The sequence below is a fragment of the Chaetodon auriga genome, chromosome 24, assembly GCF_051107435.1.
Source record: "Chaetodon auriga isolate fChaAug3 chromosome 24, fChaAug3.hap1, whole genome shotgun sequence".
NCBI lineage: Eukaryota > Metazoa > Chordata > Actinopteri > Chaetodontiformes > Chaetodontidae > Chaetodon > Chaetodon auriga.
The window spans coordinates 3,637,627-3,655,260 of NC_135097.1; the positions used below are offsets into that span (position 1 = coordinate 3,637,627).

The 17,634-nt window shown below is 47.1% G+C and overlaps 1 protein-coding gene across 3 annotated transcripts in view; it reads left to right on the top strand.

The window, feature by feature from the left end:
* The window catches only part of arhgap36 (Rho GTPase activating protein 36), a 47,146-nt gene that overhangs the window by 16,536 nt on the left and 12,976 nt on the right, over positions 1-17,634 (top strand). Inside the window, exons 1-3 of one of the 3 annotated variants that reach the window (XM_076725192.1) lie at positions 3,265-4,517; positions 11,151-11,307; positions 16,591-16,659. In XM_076725192.1, the coding sequence (XP_076581307.1) occupies positions 11,172-11,307; positions 16,591-16,659 (205 nt within the window). In that variant the 5' untranslated portion in view covers positions 3,265-4,517; positions 11,151-11,171. Of the gene's footprint in view, positions 1-3,264; positions 4,518-11,150; positions 11,308-16,590; positions 16,660-17,634 lie in introns of those variants that run through there. The other 2 variants (XM_076725193.1, XM_076725190.1) reach the window with 2 other exon arrangements.

The following is a 17,634-nucleotide window of genomic DNA, read 5'->3' on the forward strand; positions in this document are numbered from 1 at the left end:
AGCCGCGAAGCGACATCCAGACTTTTTATTCGCCAAAGAAACCATCACCTGGCATGAAATGTGTTGCCAGAGTCATGAAACCCGTAAAAATTAACAGCTTTTCCGAAAGAGCGGAGTTCTGGGCTGCTAACTAGTGTCTTTAATCTGCCCGATCGTGCGTTACAGCACTTGGCTGGATGCTCGGTCACGTAGCAGCGGGAGGAAAGTGATCCACAGGCGTCAGTGCAGGTAGCTTCACATGCAGGAACGCTCCATTCAGCACTGCCCCAGGTGTGTTCTGCCGCCTCATACGTCCACGTGAGTCCGTGTGCGACAATAAACGGCTTCACGCTTCTGCACACGTCGAGTCAGGAGCTGCCAGCTTAAATGTCTGTTTTCATGTGTGTGTGTGTGTCTGTGAAAGTGTGGAAGTAATTACATCCACTCCTGTCGCTGTAATGAGCAGCTTGTAAGTCAGTAATTTCACAGCAGTTATTAGCTGAAGTGAAGCAGTCGTCTGTCTGCTGCGTGCTTTAGTTTCTCCTGAAGAATAATGGAGTTTGAACTCTGCTCGCTCGGCTCTCAGAACTGCAAAGTTGCATCACAACCGGCAGTGTTTTCCTTTCCTTCTCCAGTGCACTTCTCTGCTTTTACTCTCACTGCCCTCATCAGCGTCTCGTTAGCAACGGGCAGCTTTTAAGAGAGGAGACGCTTTAATAAACCCGCCGTGCGACACCTTCCCAGCAGCAAACGGCTGACGGACGCCATTAGCGATAGCAGAGCATTCAGCAGCTAAAGACACAGATGTTTCCCAGAGGAGTCAGTGGACCGCAGATTTCATTGATCTTTGTCTGCTGGATGTGTGAACAAGTGACTGTGTCTGACATCAAGTTTATGAGGCGATTGTCAGTGACTGTATGACAAGTATGTACAGCTTGTTGTGCTTCCTGTAAACAGGCTAATGCAGGTTAAATTAAAAAAAAGGTTAAATTAAAAAAAAAGGAGCTAAAGTGACTGTATTCTTACATGTACATGCAGCAGTTAATTAGAGGTAAAACATGGCTGACGTGAGGTTTGCATGTGTACAAATGTCCCTGAAGCAGCAGTTGGGGGCGATAAGACCTGAAGGTTTAACACACGCTGACTTGTTGCACCTCCTCAGTGAAATCTAGAGGATGTATTTTGGATAAATGTGCACAGAAATCAAGGTTTTTCACAGCCTGTTGTCCTGTTGCTGTTCATCATGCTGTTAATCTTTATTTTCACGCCGTGTCCGGGCAGGTTTCCTCTGATGCAGACGACGGACACATGATCTGTGGGTGGATCACAGCTTGAATTTGGTGTCCAGGCTCTTTAAAACGTGATGGAAACAGACCAGCAAGTTAAAGGCGAACACAAGAGACGTCCACGTTTCAGGCATGTTGTAATGAAGTTCTCTCTCTGTCCTGTTGTACACAGTTTAGACTGTAGGTGGCAGTGTTGTCAATGAAGTTCAACCTGCCCGTCCTGACTCGGATATCCTGGTTCAGCAGTGACTGTTACTGTGTGTGTGTGTCGCCCGTTCATCATCCATCCTGTTTTTGAGCCGACAGTCAGAGTCAGCACTCGAGTTTGAGGACGCGAGACGCATCACCGCACAGCGGCGCTCGTGACCTTTGACCTGGAAATGTATGGCAGCGTTACAGGAAGCGAGGAGGATCAAAGATGATGGCGAGAAGCCGGAAGATGAGGGGAGAATAAGCTGACACACACACACACACACACTGGCCGGTGTGTGATAGCCATGAGATCAATGGAAAAAGGACAGGCCAGGGGTCAAAGGTCGAGACTGTTTCTACTTTAATAAGCACATTTCTGCATTATGCAACAGGAGGATGAGCCTCACACTGCTGGAAGAAGTACCCAAAGTAAAAGTACTCACGCCCATTTCAGAGTAGTTTTAACAATATTACTACTTTATGATGATTGAAGCGTTAATTTACGTCACCTTATTTTTAAATAATATCAGTTATTTGTTGATTCAGATTTTGTTTTATTAATGTGAATCTGGAAAAGGACCCGATGGTATAAGTACGTGCACTGGAGTAAAACCTACAGTATTTGCCTTTGAATTGTAGTGGAGTACAAGTATAAAGTTACAGAAAAAGGAAGTACAAGTAGCTCGAAAGCGTACTTTCAGTTGCTGCTTCATCATCAGTTTGATGGTGTAAATATAAGAACTTTTGCTGAGCGTAGGTCAGTGTAGTGAGAGACGCTGCAGGAGGGTGCACATCAGCCTGAAGAGCCTGAGGAACAGCTGTCGTGGTAAACGTCATGACTCCCTCTTCCTCCCTTCAAGCTGTTGTTTAGTCTTCAGCCTCTGTGTCAGCGCTCTGTCGTCAGCCTTATTTTTGTCGGCCATGCTTCCCCCCGTGCAGCAACTGTGGACTCTTCTGACTCGTTTGCCTCTCGCCGCCGCCCGCCCTTATTGGCCGATCAGGGTCACGACATCTGAACTGCGGCGGGGGTTGAACGTCCAAGTCAAAGGGTCGCGGTGTCATCCATTTTGGCTGCTGTTGTTTGGGGCCCCGCAGCTGGAGTGCTGACAGACATTTTCCAGGCTTGTTTCAACACACGCACACACACGCACACACGCACACACACACACACACACACACACACACACACACACACCTGTTGAAAGGAATCAGCATTGCAGTTTTGAGCATCACTTTGAAGCTGCGAGTAAATCGTTTTTCTCAGCAGGTTTTTGGTTGGAGGCCTGAATCTGTAGATTGAGAGATTTTCATTTGTCCTACAGTTTAAAACATGTCAGTGAATGCATCACTCGGCCTCGTGTTTGTGCTCAACTTAAACTTTAAGGAATTTCTTAAACTTCACCGCCCAGTGAAGAGATCCCACTGGCTGTTTGAGGAGGCGACCGGGCTGATGCTAACGCTCGAGTTAGCCCACGAACACACGTCGTCCCCGCAGGACTCTGTGATTCTATTGGTCATTAATTGTCATTTTATTTAGGGCTCGTTCTGCTGCCCCCAGGTGGCCCAAAAACCAAAAAAAAGAAATCAATTAATGCAGAAGAATGGACTCTTCCTCCTCTTCCTCCTGCCTTTCTTCCTCATCCTTCCTTGTCTCCTAATAAAACGTCTTTCTTCTCGTCTCTCTCTCAGCGTCTCCCCCTCTCTCTCCTCTGTCCTTTTTATAGAGCTTTGATCCTGCTGTAATCCTCCTTCCACTCACACTCTCTCCCTCCCTCCTCACCTCCCTTTTTGCAGTTACCCTCCTCTCCTTCATTCTCCTCATCTATTCCCTCTTTGTCTCCCTCCTAACCTCATTCTCTTGCTTCCTTACTTCCTTGTCAACCTCCCTTTCTCATTCTTCCCTCCCTGTCTCCTCCTTCTGTACCTTTCTCTCTCTCCTCTCCTCCCTTCCTTCCTTGCCTCCTTTTCCCCACTTCTGTCTCCTTCTTCCAATCTTTACCTGCCTCTCTCTCCTTATATTATTACCTTCCTTCCTTCCCTCCTTACCCCCTGTCTCCCACCCTTCCTCATTTGCCCCCACCTCCTTCTATCATGTATTAGCTCCTTTTCTTGTCCTCTACCCCCTACTTCCTCTTTTAACCTTCTCTGCTTCCCCTCCTAATTTTCTCACTTCCTAACTCCCTTTTCTTTCTCTCCCTGTACCTCCTTGTTTCCTATGTATTATCTCCTTCTCTACTTCTGTATCTCCTCTAATTAATTCCTTTTCTTGCTCCTTTTCTACCTCCTTCCCTTTTCCCTTCCTACCCTTTATGTCCCATATTAGCTCATTACTTTGTTGCCTACCCTATTTCCTTCTATAGCTCCTTTCCCCTTCTCTGCTTCCTTCCCTCCTACCTTTGCATCCTACCCCTTTATATCCAATATTAGCTCCTTTTCTTGCTCCTTCTTTTCTTCCCTCCTACTTTGCTCCTTCTCTTCCTCACTGCCTAATCGTTTGTCCTTCCCTCCTTCCTTACTTCCTCTGTCTTCCCTCAACCACATTTTTTCCTCTTTTTACCCTCTAATATCTTTTTTTCTTTATATCCTCTCTCCTTTCTTTCCTACTTCCTTATGGTCATCCTTAACTCCTTGTCTCCCTCATTCTCTCTTTCCTTCCTTTCCTTACCTCCTTCTCTCTTTGTCTCCCTCTCCTTCTTCCTTCACTCTTCCTCAAAATCTTCCCTCCCTCCTGTTTCCTCATCCCACACGACTCCCCCTCCCTCCTTTCCTTTCCTTTCTTTCCTCCCCTCGCTCTTGTGTTTATGTTCTCTGCTCCTGGAAGTCAATTCAGTATGCAGCGCTCCTCCTCCTCCTCCTCCTCCTCCTCCTCCTCTCCTCTTAATCTAACTCACTCCTCAGCCCTCCCTCTCTCCCTCTTTTACACTCGCTCACTTGCTTCTTCAACTCAGAGCTGCTCAAATGCATTTTAGTGCTACAACAAAGTCTGGATTTCCAGGTCTGAGAGGTCTGTGAGGACTGACTGCAGGGGATTTTAATTGAAGGTGACACCCCCCAGTACAGGTACTGACTGTGTGTGTGTGTGTGTGTGTGTGTGTGCGTGTGTGTGTGTGTACCTTGACATCTCAAAAACCACCTGTCAGCTGTGTGATTTTCATCCTTTGTTCAGCTTTTTCTTTCTCATCTTCAGAAGTTAAAGGATGAAGGATTTAGCTCACGTTTCATGTGTGTGTGTCACCATGATGTTGTGTGTGTGTGTGTGTGTGTGTGTGTGTGTGTGTGTGTGTGGCGGAGAATAATGAGTGCTTTATGATAAATGGTGCTTAATCTCGCTGAAGTTGATGCCTGGTTGGGATCACTTTGAGTCAAAAACCAGTTACATAGATTATAAAACAACAGTGAAGGAAAGCTGGCAAGTATTTAACATGTTTTTGAAGTTCATTAGTCTTAAAGTCTGTCCAGTATTTCCGAAAAAGCCTCGTCTTTTGCATGCAATAAAACTTTTTGGGATGTTTTCTAAAACTCATGGATCCCTGGGGAGCTCTGCTAGCTAAACTTAGGCAGGTAAACACCGTTAATTCAGGCTTTTAAAAGATGGTAAACAAGGTTACTTAATGAACTCCGCCAAACCAGGTCAAGCTGTTGGTTAAAAAAGACACAATCTGGGATCTCATGCTCCTGAAACGGCTCATATTTCGCCAAAAAATGTACTGTTGTTTTAAAATTCAAGGCGGTTTACGTTTGCTTAAAGCAGACGAAGTATTTTAGAACATGTGACGTCAAAATTTAGGAAACAGAGAATAAACAACCAAACAACCTTCAGATTTACTGACATTTTCTGGCTTTCCTTCTTTAAAATGTCAGTGCTTTAATCACATTAGACAGGAAGCAAACACACACACACACACACACACACACACACACACACACACACACTGCACTTCTTGCACATACATAAACAAGGTTTTGGCATCACCCCGCTAATGCACTCCTGTTGGTATTCGTCTGCTGGCCTGACATTGAATTCCACGCAGCAGGGAGTGTGTGTGATGCCCCAAAGTGTGTGTGTGTGTGTGTGTGTGTGTGTGTGTGTCTGTGCATGTGTGTGTGTGGTAACATGCCAGTTTAGTCAGACCTGACACAATAGGACTGCTGTGACGACGTCAGACCTGTTTCTGCGGCTGAGCCTCAATCTTTAGTGCTGCCAAGGGGCCTATTAGTGCTGCCTGTCTGTTTATGTACGTGTGTGTGTGTGTGTGTGTGTGTGTGTGTGTGTGTGTGTGTGTGTGTTCTCGTCAGTGTTGGTGTGAATGAGTAAGTACCTTTGCATACTAATGCGTGCCAGGCTCGGTTGTGATGTGTTCCTGAGAGCATCCTAATGAGGCCGACCGCCGCTCCTGATTAATTTGATGAAAACTCAACGTGGGGCTGAATAATGTGAAGATAATGTTCCTTCATTAGGAGGAATCACGGAGCCACGGCACAAGTTGAGCCCATTATTTTAGTGTCCGTATGCTGCCGTGGGGGGAGAAAACACAACAAATTGGTTGTTTTTCTGGGGATGAGAAAAAACAATTTACATGAAACAAACTTGAAGATTGAACTTGACTCATGAAAGGAGCAGAGAGCTGCTGAGAACCTTCAAAGAGCTGATGGGTGAAGTGAAGCTGTAGGTCACAGTTTGTGCATTAGTGGTTTATTTTTAGTCTGTTTGTATAGAAGAGCCAGCTGTAAACGCATTGTCCCTCACAGTGAACAGCAAAGCCTTCAGGGCCGCGTGAGGAGATGTAATGTTCACAAAAAGAGGAAGGACAGATGCCACACGGCTGATTTAACACCCTGCCGCTGCAGCTAGTGCACCAGTGGGCTTTTCCAAACATCTGGAACATCGAATCCACGCCGTCCGTTCTTGTACAGAAGACGTTTAACCGGTCAGCAAGAATCTGAGGTCAGCCCTCGTGCTGTTCCTCACGTCATGTGACCATTTCTTTCATGTCCTGCCAAGCTGCCCGAACGTTAGCGCTGGGAACGCCGCTCTCAGTTAGCTGAAGTGTCTATGTTGGAGTAAGAAGCGGAGGAATGGATCGATGCAGCGGCACCGTGTGAAATAACTCAGGATCGAAAACTGTCCTTCAAATTTACCACATTTTTCATACTTGAAGTACAGCAGAGTAATGCTCACCCAGAGGGAACTGTTGAAGTTCTTGACTCTGGCCAGCAGGGGGAGTCGCGGTAGATAGTCAGGTGTAAGTCACGCGAGTCATGAGACAGGAAGCTGTGATTGGTCAGGGCCCGCTGTATAATCCGCCATGTCTCTCGGCAAGGATTTAAATTCTATGATTTACTAATCTGACCGAGTGAACGTCTCAAAAGACAAAAATATCCTGTCGTCTGATCCCGGCATTAGATTCAAACGATGACTGAGAGGCTGGATTAAACTGTGAGTTTCCACTCAGAGTTAATGATCTCAAAGTTTGGAGTATCACAAATATCCAACTAAACACGCAGTGTTCAGGGGGAATACACAAAACTTTGGTTCCACTTCATACAAACCAAATGTTACCCTGCTACCAAACTGTCCAGCTGTGGCTGATGTTTCCTCACACCTTCACCTGATCTCATTAACCAAACACACTGCTGTGCAAAGGAGGCTGACATTTCTGAAGTGCAGTTATTGTTTTAATGTCATTTCAGACTTTCCAGCTATTCAAGGAAAATAATCTCATCACCTTGTGCTAATGAATGAGAGCAAGCAGTCGCATTAATCTCTGTCTGATTTGCACAGAAGGATGAAAGGCTGAGGTTAACGATGAAGAGCCCACAGAGAAAACAGAAGCACCTGGTCGCAAGAACGGCAGCCTGATGGAGAGATGAGGGAGGACCAAACAGAGAGAGAGAGAAGGCAGGGAAATAAGAGGCAGAGGGGCGAGAGATCTAAAAACGACCAAAAAGTGAATGGGATCTGGTGTGTGGGGGTCGTGAAAGGCAAACAAAGCAAGAAGCATCTGTTAGCTATCAGAGAGCATTTCTTTATCACTTCATCAGGCAAAGGGTAGAAAAACACAAACCTCATGTGAACACACGTCTCCGCTGTACATACAGACGCATGTGATCAAACACGCTTTAAGACTTTCAGCTGAGGGCTTTTAGCAGGTGCTGCTTCGTGCACGCCACGTCCTCCACTGTGATCACCCCACAGAGCTGAAATGCTGTGATGGAGATGATGATTGTGCTTTCATCTCAGCCCGTCTCAACTGTTGGAACTAGCTCTTCACCTGCGAGGAAGCGAGGATTGTTGAACGTCCAGCTCATTGCATCATCAAACACGTCGTTGGTTTGTCGTAAATGTTTCTTCAGAACTTGGGAGAAAGTTCTTCACCGCAGGTTACGTTTGGTTCGCCTCAATATCGAGAGACATCTTCAGTTCATTCCACTGAAAACCACATGCAGACCTCACTGGACAAACATGCTGCTAACTATCAGATTTAATGAGTTTTGATTTCACATTGCACCACAAATATGTGCAAAACAAAGGAGCCAAACAGCAGTGGACAAAGCACATTATCCACACACGAGCAAAGCAGATTCCATCGACCAGCAGCAGACGGACTCTGCATCTACTGAACCTCAGATGAACACGTGACGTCATGACTGCGCACCAGTTGAACATGTGGAAACGGGCATGATATGGAAAACATGCATCACAATGAATGACGCATCTTTTATGCTGGTGTGTGAAATCAGGAGTTCGTGACCTCCGGCTCCTCGTTGTGATCGTCGGGTCGCTGAAGCTGCTGATGGTGTATTTCACAAACGGTGACCTTCAGCGTGGACGGCGTGGGTCACACAGTAAATGTGCAGTTGTGCATCTGATGGTTGCTGCAAATGTTTTATTTAGCGACACATAAATCTGCACTTCTGTCACAGAGAAGGAGAAAATACACAGGATAATGTATAGGTTGAGTCTGTGTCAACAGACCGAGCATGAGTCAGGACACTTATCCTGAATGTCAGCTCTGACGCTGGCATTTCGGACGACAAACCGACCTTCCCGTGGCATTGTTTCCCGCCGAGCCGTGTTTGCTTTGAGACGCCATATATCACCCTTTTTAGAAAGAGCAGACAAGGCCTCACCAACCTCCGCCGTCCAGTTTCACCACAGCGCGACTGTCTGGGTACGTTTAGCATTAAGGCCAAAGCAGTTTCCTCCAATCACGCAGGGCCGTGTGGGCCGAGGGCGGCTCAGTTACAGACATAAGACAGTCGGACACATGAGGAAGAAACGTATACACGCAGAGGAGCAAGGCGGGAGGCTATAAATGATTATGAAAGGTGGTGTTATTTATGTCAGGATGCTGTAAAGGATGAGATGAGGCTGGAGGCCGATTGCCTACAAAGAGTGATTATATAAAGACGTGCACGCGGTCGGTCGAAGTGAGTTTCTAAGCTTCGCTCACAGACGCTGTCGACCTTTTGAAAAAAGAAATAACACAATGTACAAATGAAAACCTGAATCCAGAAGCGCTGAATAGTTTTGCAGCTGCAGTCATTCCTGCTTGATTGCCTCAGCGGTTTGCCTGGATGCATCGAGGCCATATAGGGGAAAGCGGCGTCGTTTAAGAGTCTCAGCGTGTTGTTCTTATAGTGTGTAAAGGTTCAGGCAGTGCGCGGCGCTGAAGGCGGGAACCGGCGAGCTCCGGCCTGAAGCTGGAGGCCTGAAGTGGTTCTGCTCACAGTTTATTACTCTGTATGTCCAATAGTTAAAATGACAGAGTGTGAGCAGGGTGGGGGTACGTGAAGCTTCCACCGTGATGAAGCTCTTCCTCCATTTCAGTGTCACATCCAGTTTGGAAGTTTCCTGACTTGCGTGACATAACTGTAACTTATCCAGGCATTACGTAAAAGGAGACTCCGTCGATTTTACACACCGAGATCACTTCAGCAGTCACGCGGAGTCTCCTCAGCGAGTTGTGTAATGTCTTCTGTGGATCAAGAGGAGCTTTGTGAAGTCCGACAAAATGATGATCTGTGTTTGTGCTCAGAGACGCACGAATCCGTAACGTGCAAAGTGACTCATAACTAACGCTGTCCATCTGAAACGGAGCGGAGTACAGGTAGAAAGTGGCATGAAGTGCATCAGACTTGTACTTACAGGCAGTACTTAAATATGCTTGGTTACATTGGTGTCACCCTGAGACCAGTGGAAAACATTACGGGTCCATTTGAGGTGGAAACATGGCGGACTGGGTCACTGCATGAAGAACGTGGGCTCAGATTTGGCTCCCAGACGTTATCTGAGCATCTCGCCTGCACAGATGAATGGATCCACTCACATGTTTAGAGCAGAAGTGAAGTGTTTCTCAAAGGGAAGTCACTGAATAAAACATCTGCTTCAGACTGCAGGAAGAAGAAAATCCAGCTGTTCACGAGGGAACATCTGACAAAGGTTTACTGCACCAACAAAGTTAGATTCTGTTTATTCATCAGTGTGAAAGCACTGTGGTCAGAAATGGATTTCACAAGACCCCAGAGGCCTGCGTGTGCGTGTGCGTGTGCGTGTGCGTGTGTGTGTGTGTGTGTGTGTGTGTGTGTGTACAGTAAAGGGGAGGAAGAAGTATTCAGATCCTTTACCTCATTAAAAGACACAATACCAGCCTGTGAAAATACTCTGAATACTCTAAACTGCACCATCACCATCGGCTACTGCAGGGATTTAGTTAAAGCAGCAGAGGCCAGTCAATCAATCAATCAATCAATCAGTCAGCCAGTTATCCCGCCTTTTAACCTTTCATATGGGTCAGAGTCAACACTGAGCTGGGTGACGTCGCTCAGGTTGGTTCAGGCCTTGGGAACGTCCCTCCAGAGTGAAGCCGCTGTTTTCATGGTCCCTCGTCTTCAGTCCCCTGCTGAAAAAACAAGGCCGCGGTTGGAGAGAGAGGCTTAAATTAGCAGTCATTGTAGAGAAATCTCAAGGACAAAGCTCGAACAAACCACAGTCGGTTCCTAAAAATACAATCAAAGCCTGCTCCTGCTCAGGGGAGGAGAGGAGGAGTAATAAAAGCAAGGGATGTCTGAGAGGGAGGCGCAAGGTTTGTGCTCGTTAAACTTCGTCCAGTGAAGTACAAAAACACTTCAAGATAGAGACTGACTGTACTCACAGCGGTAGAAGTACTCAGAGCTTTTACTTATAATATAATATACTGAAAGTATTGGAAGTAAAAGTACTCATTATCCAGAATGTTGCATCTGGTGAAGGTGGAGCTCATTTTGATCACTTTATATACTGCTGGGTGGTTTAATATGTAATACTACATCATAATTAGTATTAGTTGAGTAGATTTTGTGTTAATAATCTGAATTTAAAAGAAGCAAAAGCTTTGAAATCAGTAAAGTAAAAAGTGTTTAATGTCGGGGAGCAGAAATATAAAGTAGCAGAATATGGATTACTCAAGTAAAAGTACCTCAAAATTGTATTTAAGTATAATTCCTGAGTAAATGTACTTAGTTACTTTCCATTTACTGTGAACATTTAGCTTTGTTTACCTCAGTGTTGTAGTGACACATCAGCTCTTTCAACCACATCTGTCGCTGTTTGGTTTGATTGTCAGAGGAAGCAGGAAATGAGCAGTAAATCAATGAAAGTGTCGTCTCATCTTCACGTTCCTTCCTCTCTCACCTCTCGTCTCCTCTCTGCAGGGGGACCACACGTGGGCGACCATGTTGGGTCAGAGTGTGCGCTTGCAGCCGGTTCCCATCCAGAGCCTGTCGGAGCTGGAGCGAGCCAGGTTACAGGAAGTCGCCCTGTACCACCTGGAGGAGAGAGATCTGGACTTCAAGGTCAGCATCCCGAGAGGTACGGAAAGGACTCAGACCGTCCACCTTCTCAGTAGATGAGTTCAAGTTTCGCAGCTGTCTGTCATCCTGGCACGTGTCCTGATTTTCATAGTGATTCATTTAAATCATTTTTAAAACTGTGCATCATTTCCAGTCACACACGGTTTGGAGGTAAGGGGTGTAAACAAGCAAAAAAACGCTCTCAGTGCTTTAGAAATGGCCTCTCAGATAGTGGAGGAGTGATGGATTAGGGCTGGACCTTTGGGGTGGAAGCCTACGAGGTCAGAGGAGCAGCTCGGGGTCACACGGCCCACTCGGCGCCGGCTTACAGGACGCGACTGGTATGAGCTGAGGTCGACCCGTCCTCGAGGGAGGACGACCCTCCAACTGACGAGGGAGTCAGGAATGAGTGTGAGGCAGGAGGACGAGGAGACGCGGAGGACGAGCCCACATGCTCTCTTCAGTCAAAGGAATCATTCTGCACATGTGGTAACAATCCCAGCTGTCAGCCGTGAAGACGAAGGACGCGTGTCTCACTCAATAAGTTACAAACTGCTGACTGCAGTGTGAGTGCAGTTTATCTTGGGGGGGTCTGAGGTGGGTTTAAAGAACGTGAGGCCAGCTTTGTGGATAAGAACCAAACGTACGAAGTGCAAACTGATTAAAAGCTGCAGTGAAATACAGAAGAAGGAGGTTTAACTCAGGCTCTTCTTGCCGTTTTTAAGACTTTGAAAAATGACTGGTGTTATTTCTGATCTGCCATGGAAACGAAAATAATCTCATGTGGAACAGGAGCCAAACAAACCTGCTGGAGCTGAATGTGACGGCGGCTGAGCACCTTCCTCGGCTCTGGACTCGGTCCCGAGCTCTGCGGCTTGGATAAAACCTGACGATCAGAGCGACTTCACAGCTGTGACGCCTGATTCACACGAGCCGCCGATCTTTCTGTTCTTTTTCTGCTTTTCTTGAATTTGATACCCTCGTTTCTAATCCTGCAAACAAAATTCCAACTGAATTGTCATTTCGGCGGCTTATTTTTCAGTCAATCTGCGGTTTCTGTGCCATTCGAGCCTGTTTTCTAAAAGCAGGACCACAGTCGGAGACTTCGGCGTCCTCGCGGGCCGTGAAAAGAGCCACAGCGTCACGTTTAACAACAGTCTTCTTCAGATTAAAGCCCAGCTCAGTCCCAGTACTGTCAGATGTCCTGGACGTTGAGCTCTAACGTCACAGTTTGTCCAAATTTCCGTCATCAATCGTGTTTAATCATGGCATCATATCATGAGAGTGTTGCGTCGTACGATGAGCCGACGCGCCTCTCGACCTCTGCCTGTTCAGGTATCGTTCTGCGGTGTGAACTCGGCCTCGAGACTAAACTCCCACTGACCTCCGAACTATTTTTATTATCTCTGCCAAAGGGCCTAATTTCCACTGGGGATGGGAGGAGGGCTGCATGTCTCCTCGTTTGTCCCCTTCACGTCCTCTGTTTCTGATTCGTCCTCCCTCTGAAGACTCTCCAAAGTGTCGTCTCACTGTCCGACCAACAGTTATTAGCCTGCACTCACAGCAGCGAGCGTCACAAGCAGCAGCGGTTGGTGCTCTGTGTTGTTCTCTCTGCCCTGAGTTGTGCCTCTCAGGCGACGTACAGCCTCTGTGTGGGCTGCTGTCCTGCCTGCACAGCTGGATGGTCGGCGGCGTCCTGCGCTGTGTGTCTGAATGGTCTCTGATAACGCACTTCAACACTCTCCCTCTGATGTTTACTTACATTCCTCTTCTTGCCGCTGAGCGACACCCCGCTTTGAAATATTGTTTGTGTGCAATCATCTCATCCCTCTGAACCCTGAGGTAGTAAATCCAGCCAATAACGCGGGATAGCTTTCACAAATAACCCGTAAATCTTCCGAACGCCTCGCGGACCGCGGCCCGGGAGGTTTTCTCTCGTGTTTATCGGGGCTGGAGGGATCACCGAGGTCGGGAGGATCGGCGAGCGGAGACGCCGACGCTAAGAAACAAACACAGCTGATGGTACAGGCCGTGTGTGCAGCCTTTCTCCTGTGAGACCAGTCGGCATGTAAGCTGATTTTCTCAGCCTCAGCTGCGTTCTCCCATGCTGTCGCTCTCTCTCAGGGTTATTAACCCCCGACCTGCTCAACTCTGACCGCGCTGCTGACTCAGGACCAGTTTGGTCTCCAGTAAACAGTGAAGCTCAGTTGCCCTCGTCCACAGATTCCCTTTGTGATCGTAAATCCTTTCAGCCCTGCGTCACATCTGCACATTGGTCCAGATTCTACGCTCATAATGTTGTTTTATGCTATTTTGATGCGTCTGTATCCTCTTTTTCTCTGCCTGGATCTTGTTCATTCAGTCCTTTAACAATCAGGTTTTCTGGCATACTTGATACTCACATTGTACTTCCTTCTTAGTATTAGTACTGCATAGAAGAAATAGCAGTGCTGGGACGATAAGACTGTGTATAACTCATGTTGTGAGGATGTAAATCTGTCACATTTTGGAACAAAAACCTCGTCACAATGTGAATTTTAGGGGCTTTAGATGAGGGTCTCAGTGGAAGTAAGTAAATGAATCTCCTCTTAAGAGATGGAAACAAGTGTGTGTGTGTGTGTGTGTGTGTGTGTGTGTGTGTGTGTGTGTGTGTGTGTGTGTGTGTATGTGTGTCACATATGACTCAGGACACACACATGCTGTGAGACCCGTCCCTGTCCTCCCTCTACTCCTGCCAGCATGATGACATTATAAGAGAGCAGACTTCCTAAATATCCCACATGTTCCATATGGAGCAGTCTGGGCTGCCCGGCGTGCACCCGGGCCTTGAATTAGTAATCTGTAAACACCAGCTCCACTTCACCAAAACAAGGCCTCCAGCCCACGCAAACCCGGCCGGAGAGGAAGGATGTGGAGCTCGTAAAACACAACAAAACGTTCCCTTTCTCCGCTGGAAGTCAAGTCGATGAAGCAGCGGCCGCAAATATGGGGAGTTTTAATCAATAACAGCTCGTCCTCTGTTTGTCTTTAACTCCAGCAGCGCAGTGAACGGCTGCACCGACGGTCCGGTTAAAGTTAAAGGAGAGATGGCGATGAAGCGGTAACATCAGACGTGGATCCTACTGTCTGGCTCACAGTGTGGGAATCTTGGTCCTCAGTGTCTCCCCTGGGGTGGCGTCCGTCCAGTCCGCCCGGCCCGTCACGGCCTCTGCATCACCTCCCTCTGTGCTCCCTCCTCAGCTTCGGGCTTTCTCAGCTCCCTCTTTTTGCCTCTTGCTGCTGCTGCGTCCGACAGTCGACTCCGCGCCTGTTTCTCTTTATGCACATGCATGTGCTGGCGTGTGAGCGTGTGTGCTTGCACCTGTGTGTTTGTTTGTGCGTGTGTCTCTGAGGCTTGTTGGCAGGATCCTGTGGATTCTTTGTGAGACGTGTCAGTCGTTTCGAGACTGATTTGCTCTTATTTGGTGTTGTTAAGAGTTCATTCTCATGCCCCATTCTCCAAATCGCTGCTCTGCAGGGACTCCAGAGGACCTCGCTCCCTCCTTCCTCATCTCCTTCCCCTTCACTTCTTTTTTTTCTGCTCTGATTTTACCTGGTTTCCACCTTCTTTGGTTCTTTTGGCTTGGAGGAGCGTCGGTGCAACAGCTGAAACCATCAGTCGACCGACAGAATTGAGGAATTAATTCGCTGTTCGAGTTAATTTTCAAGCAAAAATACCAACTGTTTGCTGGTTTCAGCTTCTTAAATATGACTGTTGACCATTTTTCTCCATTTTATATCATTGCAAATTGACTGTTGGATTTTGTTGACTGGATAAAACAGGACATTTGGCAACTGGCAGATTAATTGATAATAAAACCAATCATGAATCGTCATTTTGTCTTTTTTCCTCCTTACTCCTTCTCTCTCTCCTTGTCTTTAAATCCTAACAGTCCATCAGCCAACACCAACATGTTCGACCTCTCTGTTTATCCACCTCCAAGGTTTCACTCGCATCCACTGCAGCTGCTCGAGGATTTAAATGATGCATCTGTGTTTAAACAGAGCAGAAAAGTGAATTGTGAAACGTCTTAAAGTGCAGGATTCAGCTGACTGGTCTGCGGTTTGGGTCAAGTTCCGCCATCCTGGAACTGATTGAAATGATGTCTGTCACCAAAACTTTCTGCAACAACAAGCAGCGATGCAAACTGCAGGAAAATGTCCGCGTGTTGTAGTTGGAAGCCCGGGCTGTTTTCTCCTCTGTGTTCGTCTTCGCTCTCTGTGAGTGTGCATTATGTAATCACTCACACACACACACACACACACACACACACACTCGCACAGACATCCGAGGGGCGTCTCTGAGAGATTAGCCTTAACTGGAGGTGGCGTGTGTGTGGTGGGCGGGGCCGTGCACTTTGGAAATAAACTTTAATTTCCTGCAGTCATGGGAATTTGACCCTTTTATCCCATCTTGCTCACACACATAAGTACATACACGCACATTCACAGAGACACAAATACTCTTTTTTTCCCTAGTTGCTGGTTTTTCCCAGTGTTTGAGGAAATGAGCAATGAATTTCCATCTTTACGGTTCCAGATATTGTGCACGGCACTATCTGCGATGCGGGGAGCTCTGATCGTTCCTTAATAGGGAAAAGACCTTGAATCGGTGATTTCTAAACAGCAGCGTTCGTAACCCAAACAAAGGCTTCTTCCACCTAAATCCAGACCGGGGGGGAGGCCGAGCTCATGAAACCGGAGCCGACACAAAGGAAAACACACAGACCTGCTGCAGCAGCGTTAGCCACTACATGAGCATGGATGCACATGGAGGACGTCCTGCTATCAGACATTAGCTTTCAAGCTAACGTCGCTTTCTCCTCCTACGAGCATGGACGCTTCACGTTTTCAGGAAATCAGGGTCAAACAAAGGAGAACCAACGTGTTCCAGTTCATTTGCCTCACTCGAGGTTTTTCTCATACACAACCACGTCCAAATAAAACACACACAGACTGTTTCCTTGTGTCTTTCATGTCAGGGCCTGTGCAGCAAAGGGCTGTTCAAACAAACAACGAGGTCTCAGCCGTTGTAAAGCTCTTTTCTGAGGACTGAGGAAGAGCGACAAGCACTCAGGAGAAAAAGATAATAAGCAGAAGAGAGGAAAGGGAACAAGGTCGTAATGAGGGCGGGTTTGTGTTTGAGATGAGTGAGTCGGGCTGATAACGGGAGCCTTCGTTAGCGTTGACTGGAACATCTTAACAGTCACACACATTCTTAAGTGTTTTATTCATGGCAGCTTTTTCTTCTTCTTCCTCACAGAAATTCGCAAGCGGAGAAAATCTCTACGCAGGAAGTTTGACTCCTTTTCAAAGGAAAAGAAAGAGCGAGGTGAGTTCATCGCACAGACGCAGTCACATGTGGTTGAACGTGAAGCCGTCTGCGGCCTCGGTTTGTCTCCTTTCATGAGCGTTTTCCCACAGAGTCCCCGCATGACCTGCGGACTCTGTCCTGCCTGCTACAGTGAACATTACCACCAACAATGTCCCCTCTGTCCATTAAAGCAGCGTCACCCCCCCGCTGACGTCCAGCAGCTTTTACCACTAATGGACTTACGCACTTGAGACACTGTGTTTATGAAGTGTCTCAGGGCTGCCGGCTGACTCACGGTGCGTTCACTGAGTCAGGCTGGTGTTTCATTGTCTCTGCTGCTTTCGTGTGAACCATAAACTTAATAATGAATGAACACAAACGCCCTCAGCGCGCTCTCCCACATCACCATTCGTATAAAAACACATCTCCGTCACCTGCGGCCTCATTACAGGACGTAATACTTTCCTCTTCAACACTCCGCAGGGTCCCTGAAGGCCTCTGGAGTCACTCTGTGTCACTTGGTTTTTGGTAATCTGATCATTTTGAGGTTGGTTTTTGGGGCCGAAGCACAAGGTCAGCTGAGATTTTGAAGGCTTTGAAGAGGTCTGCTTCGACGCTGAGGTCCTGTCTTGTGTCGTAATGTAGTTTTAAATGTAAATCTCAGACAAAGTGAAGGTATAAAAATAAATCTCTAATGTCACCGAGCACAACGGCAGCCTCTTTTATTATTTATAATCAGCTGTGAAGCCGTGAACTCTCTTGCCAGCGGTGGAAGAAGTACTCAGATCTTTTATTTAAAGGTGCAGTGTGTGAGATTCAGGGGATCTACTGACAAACCAAACATCGTTTCTAGGAAGAGCCTTTTTTGTTTTCAGTGTGTTAAACACAAACAAGGTCTCTGGTAAACGGGCCGTCGTGCTGGTGATAGTTGCCTCCAGCCCCCGGAGCTGTGTTTACTCATCGGTTGGATTCCTCTTCTTTTAATTTCCCCTC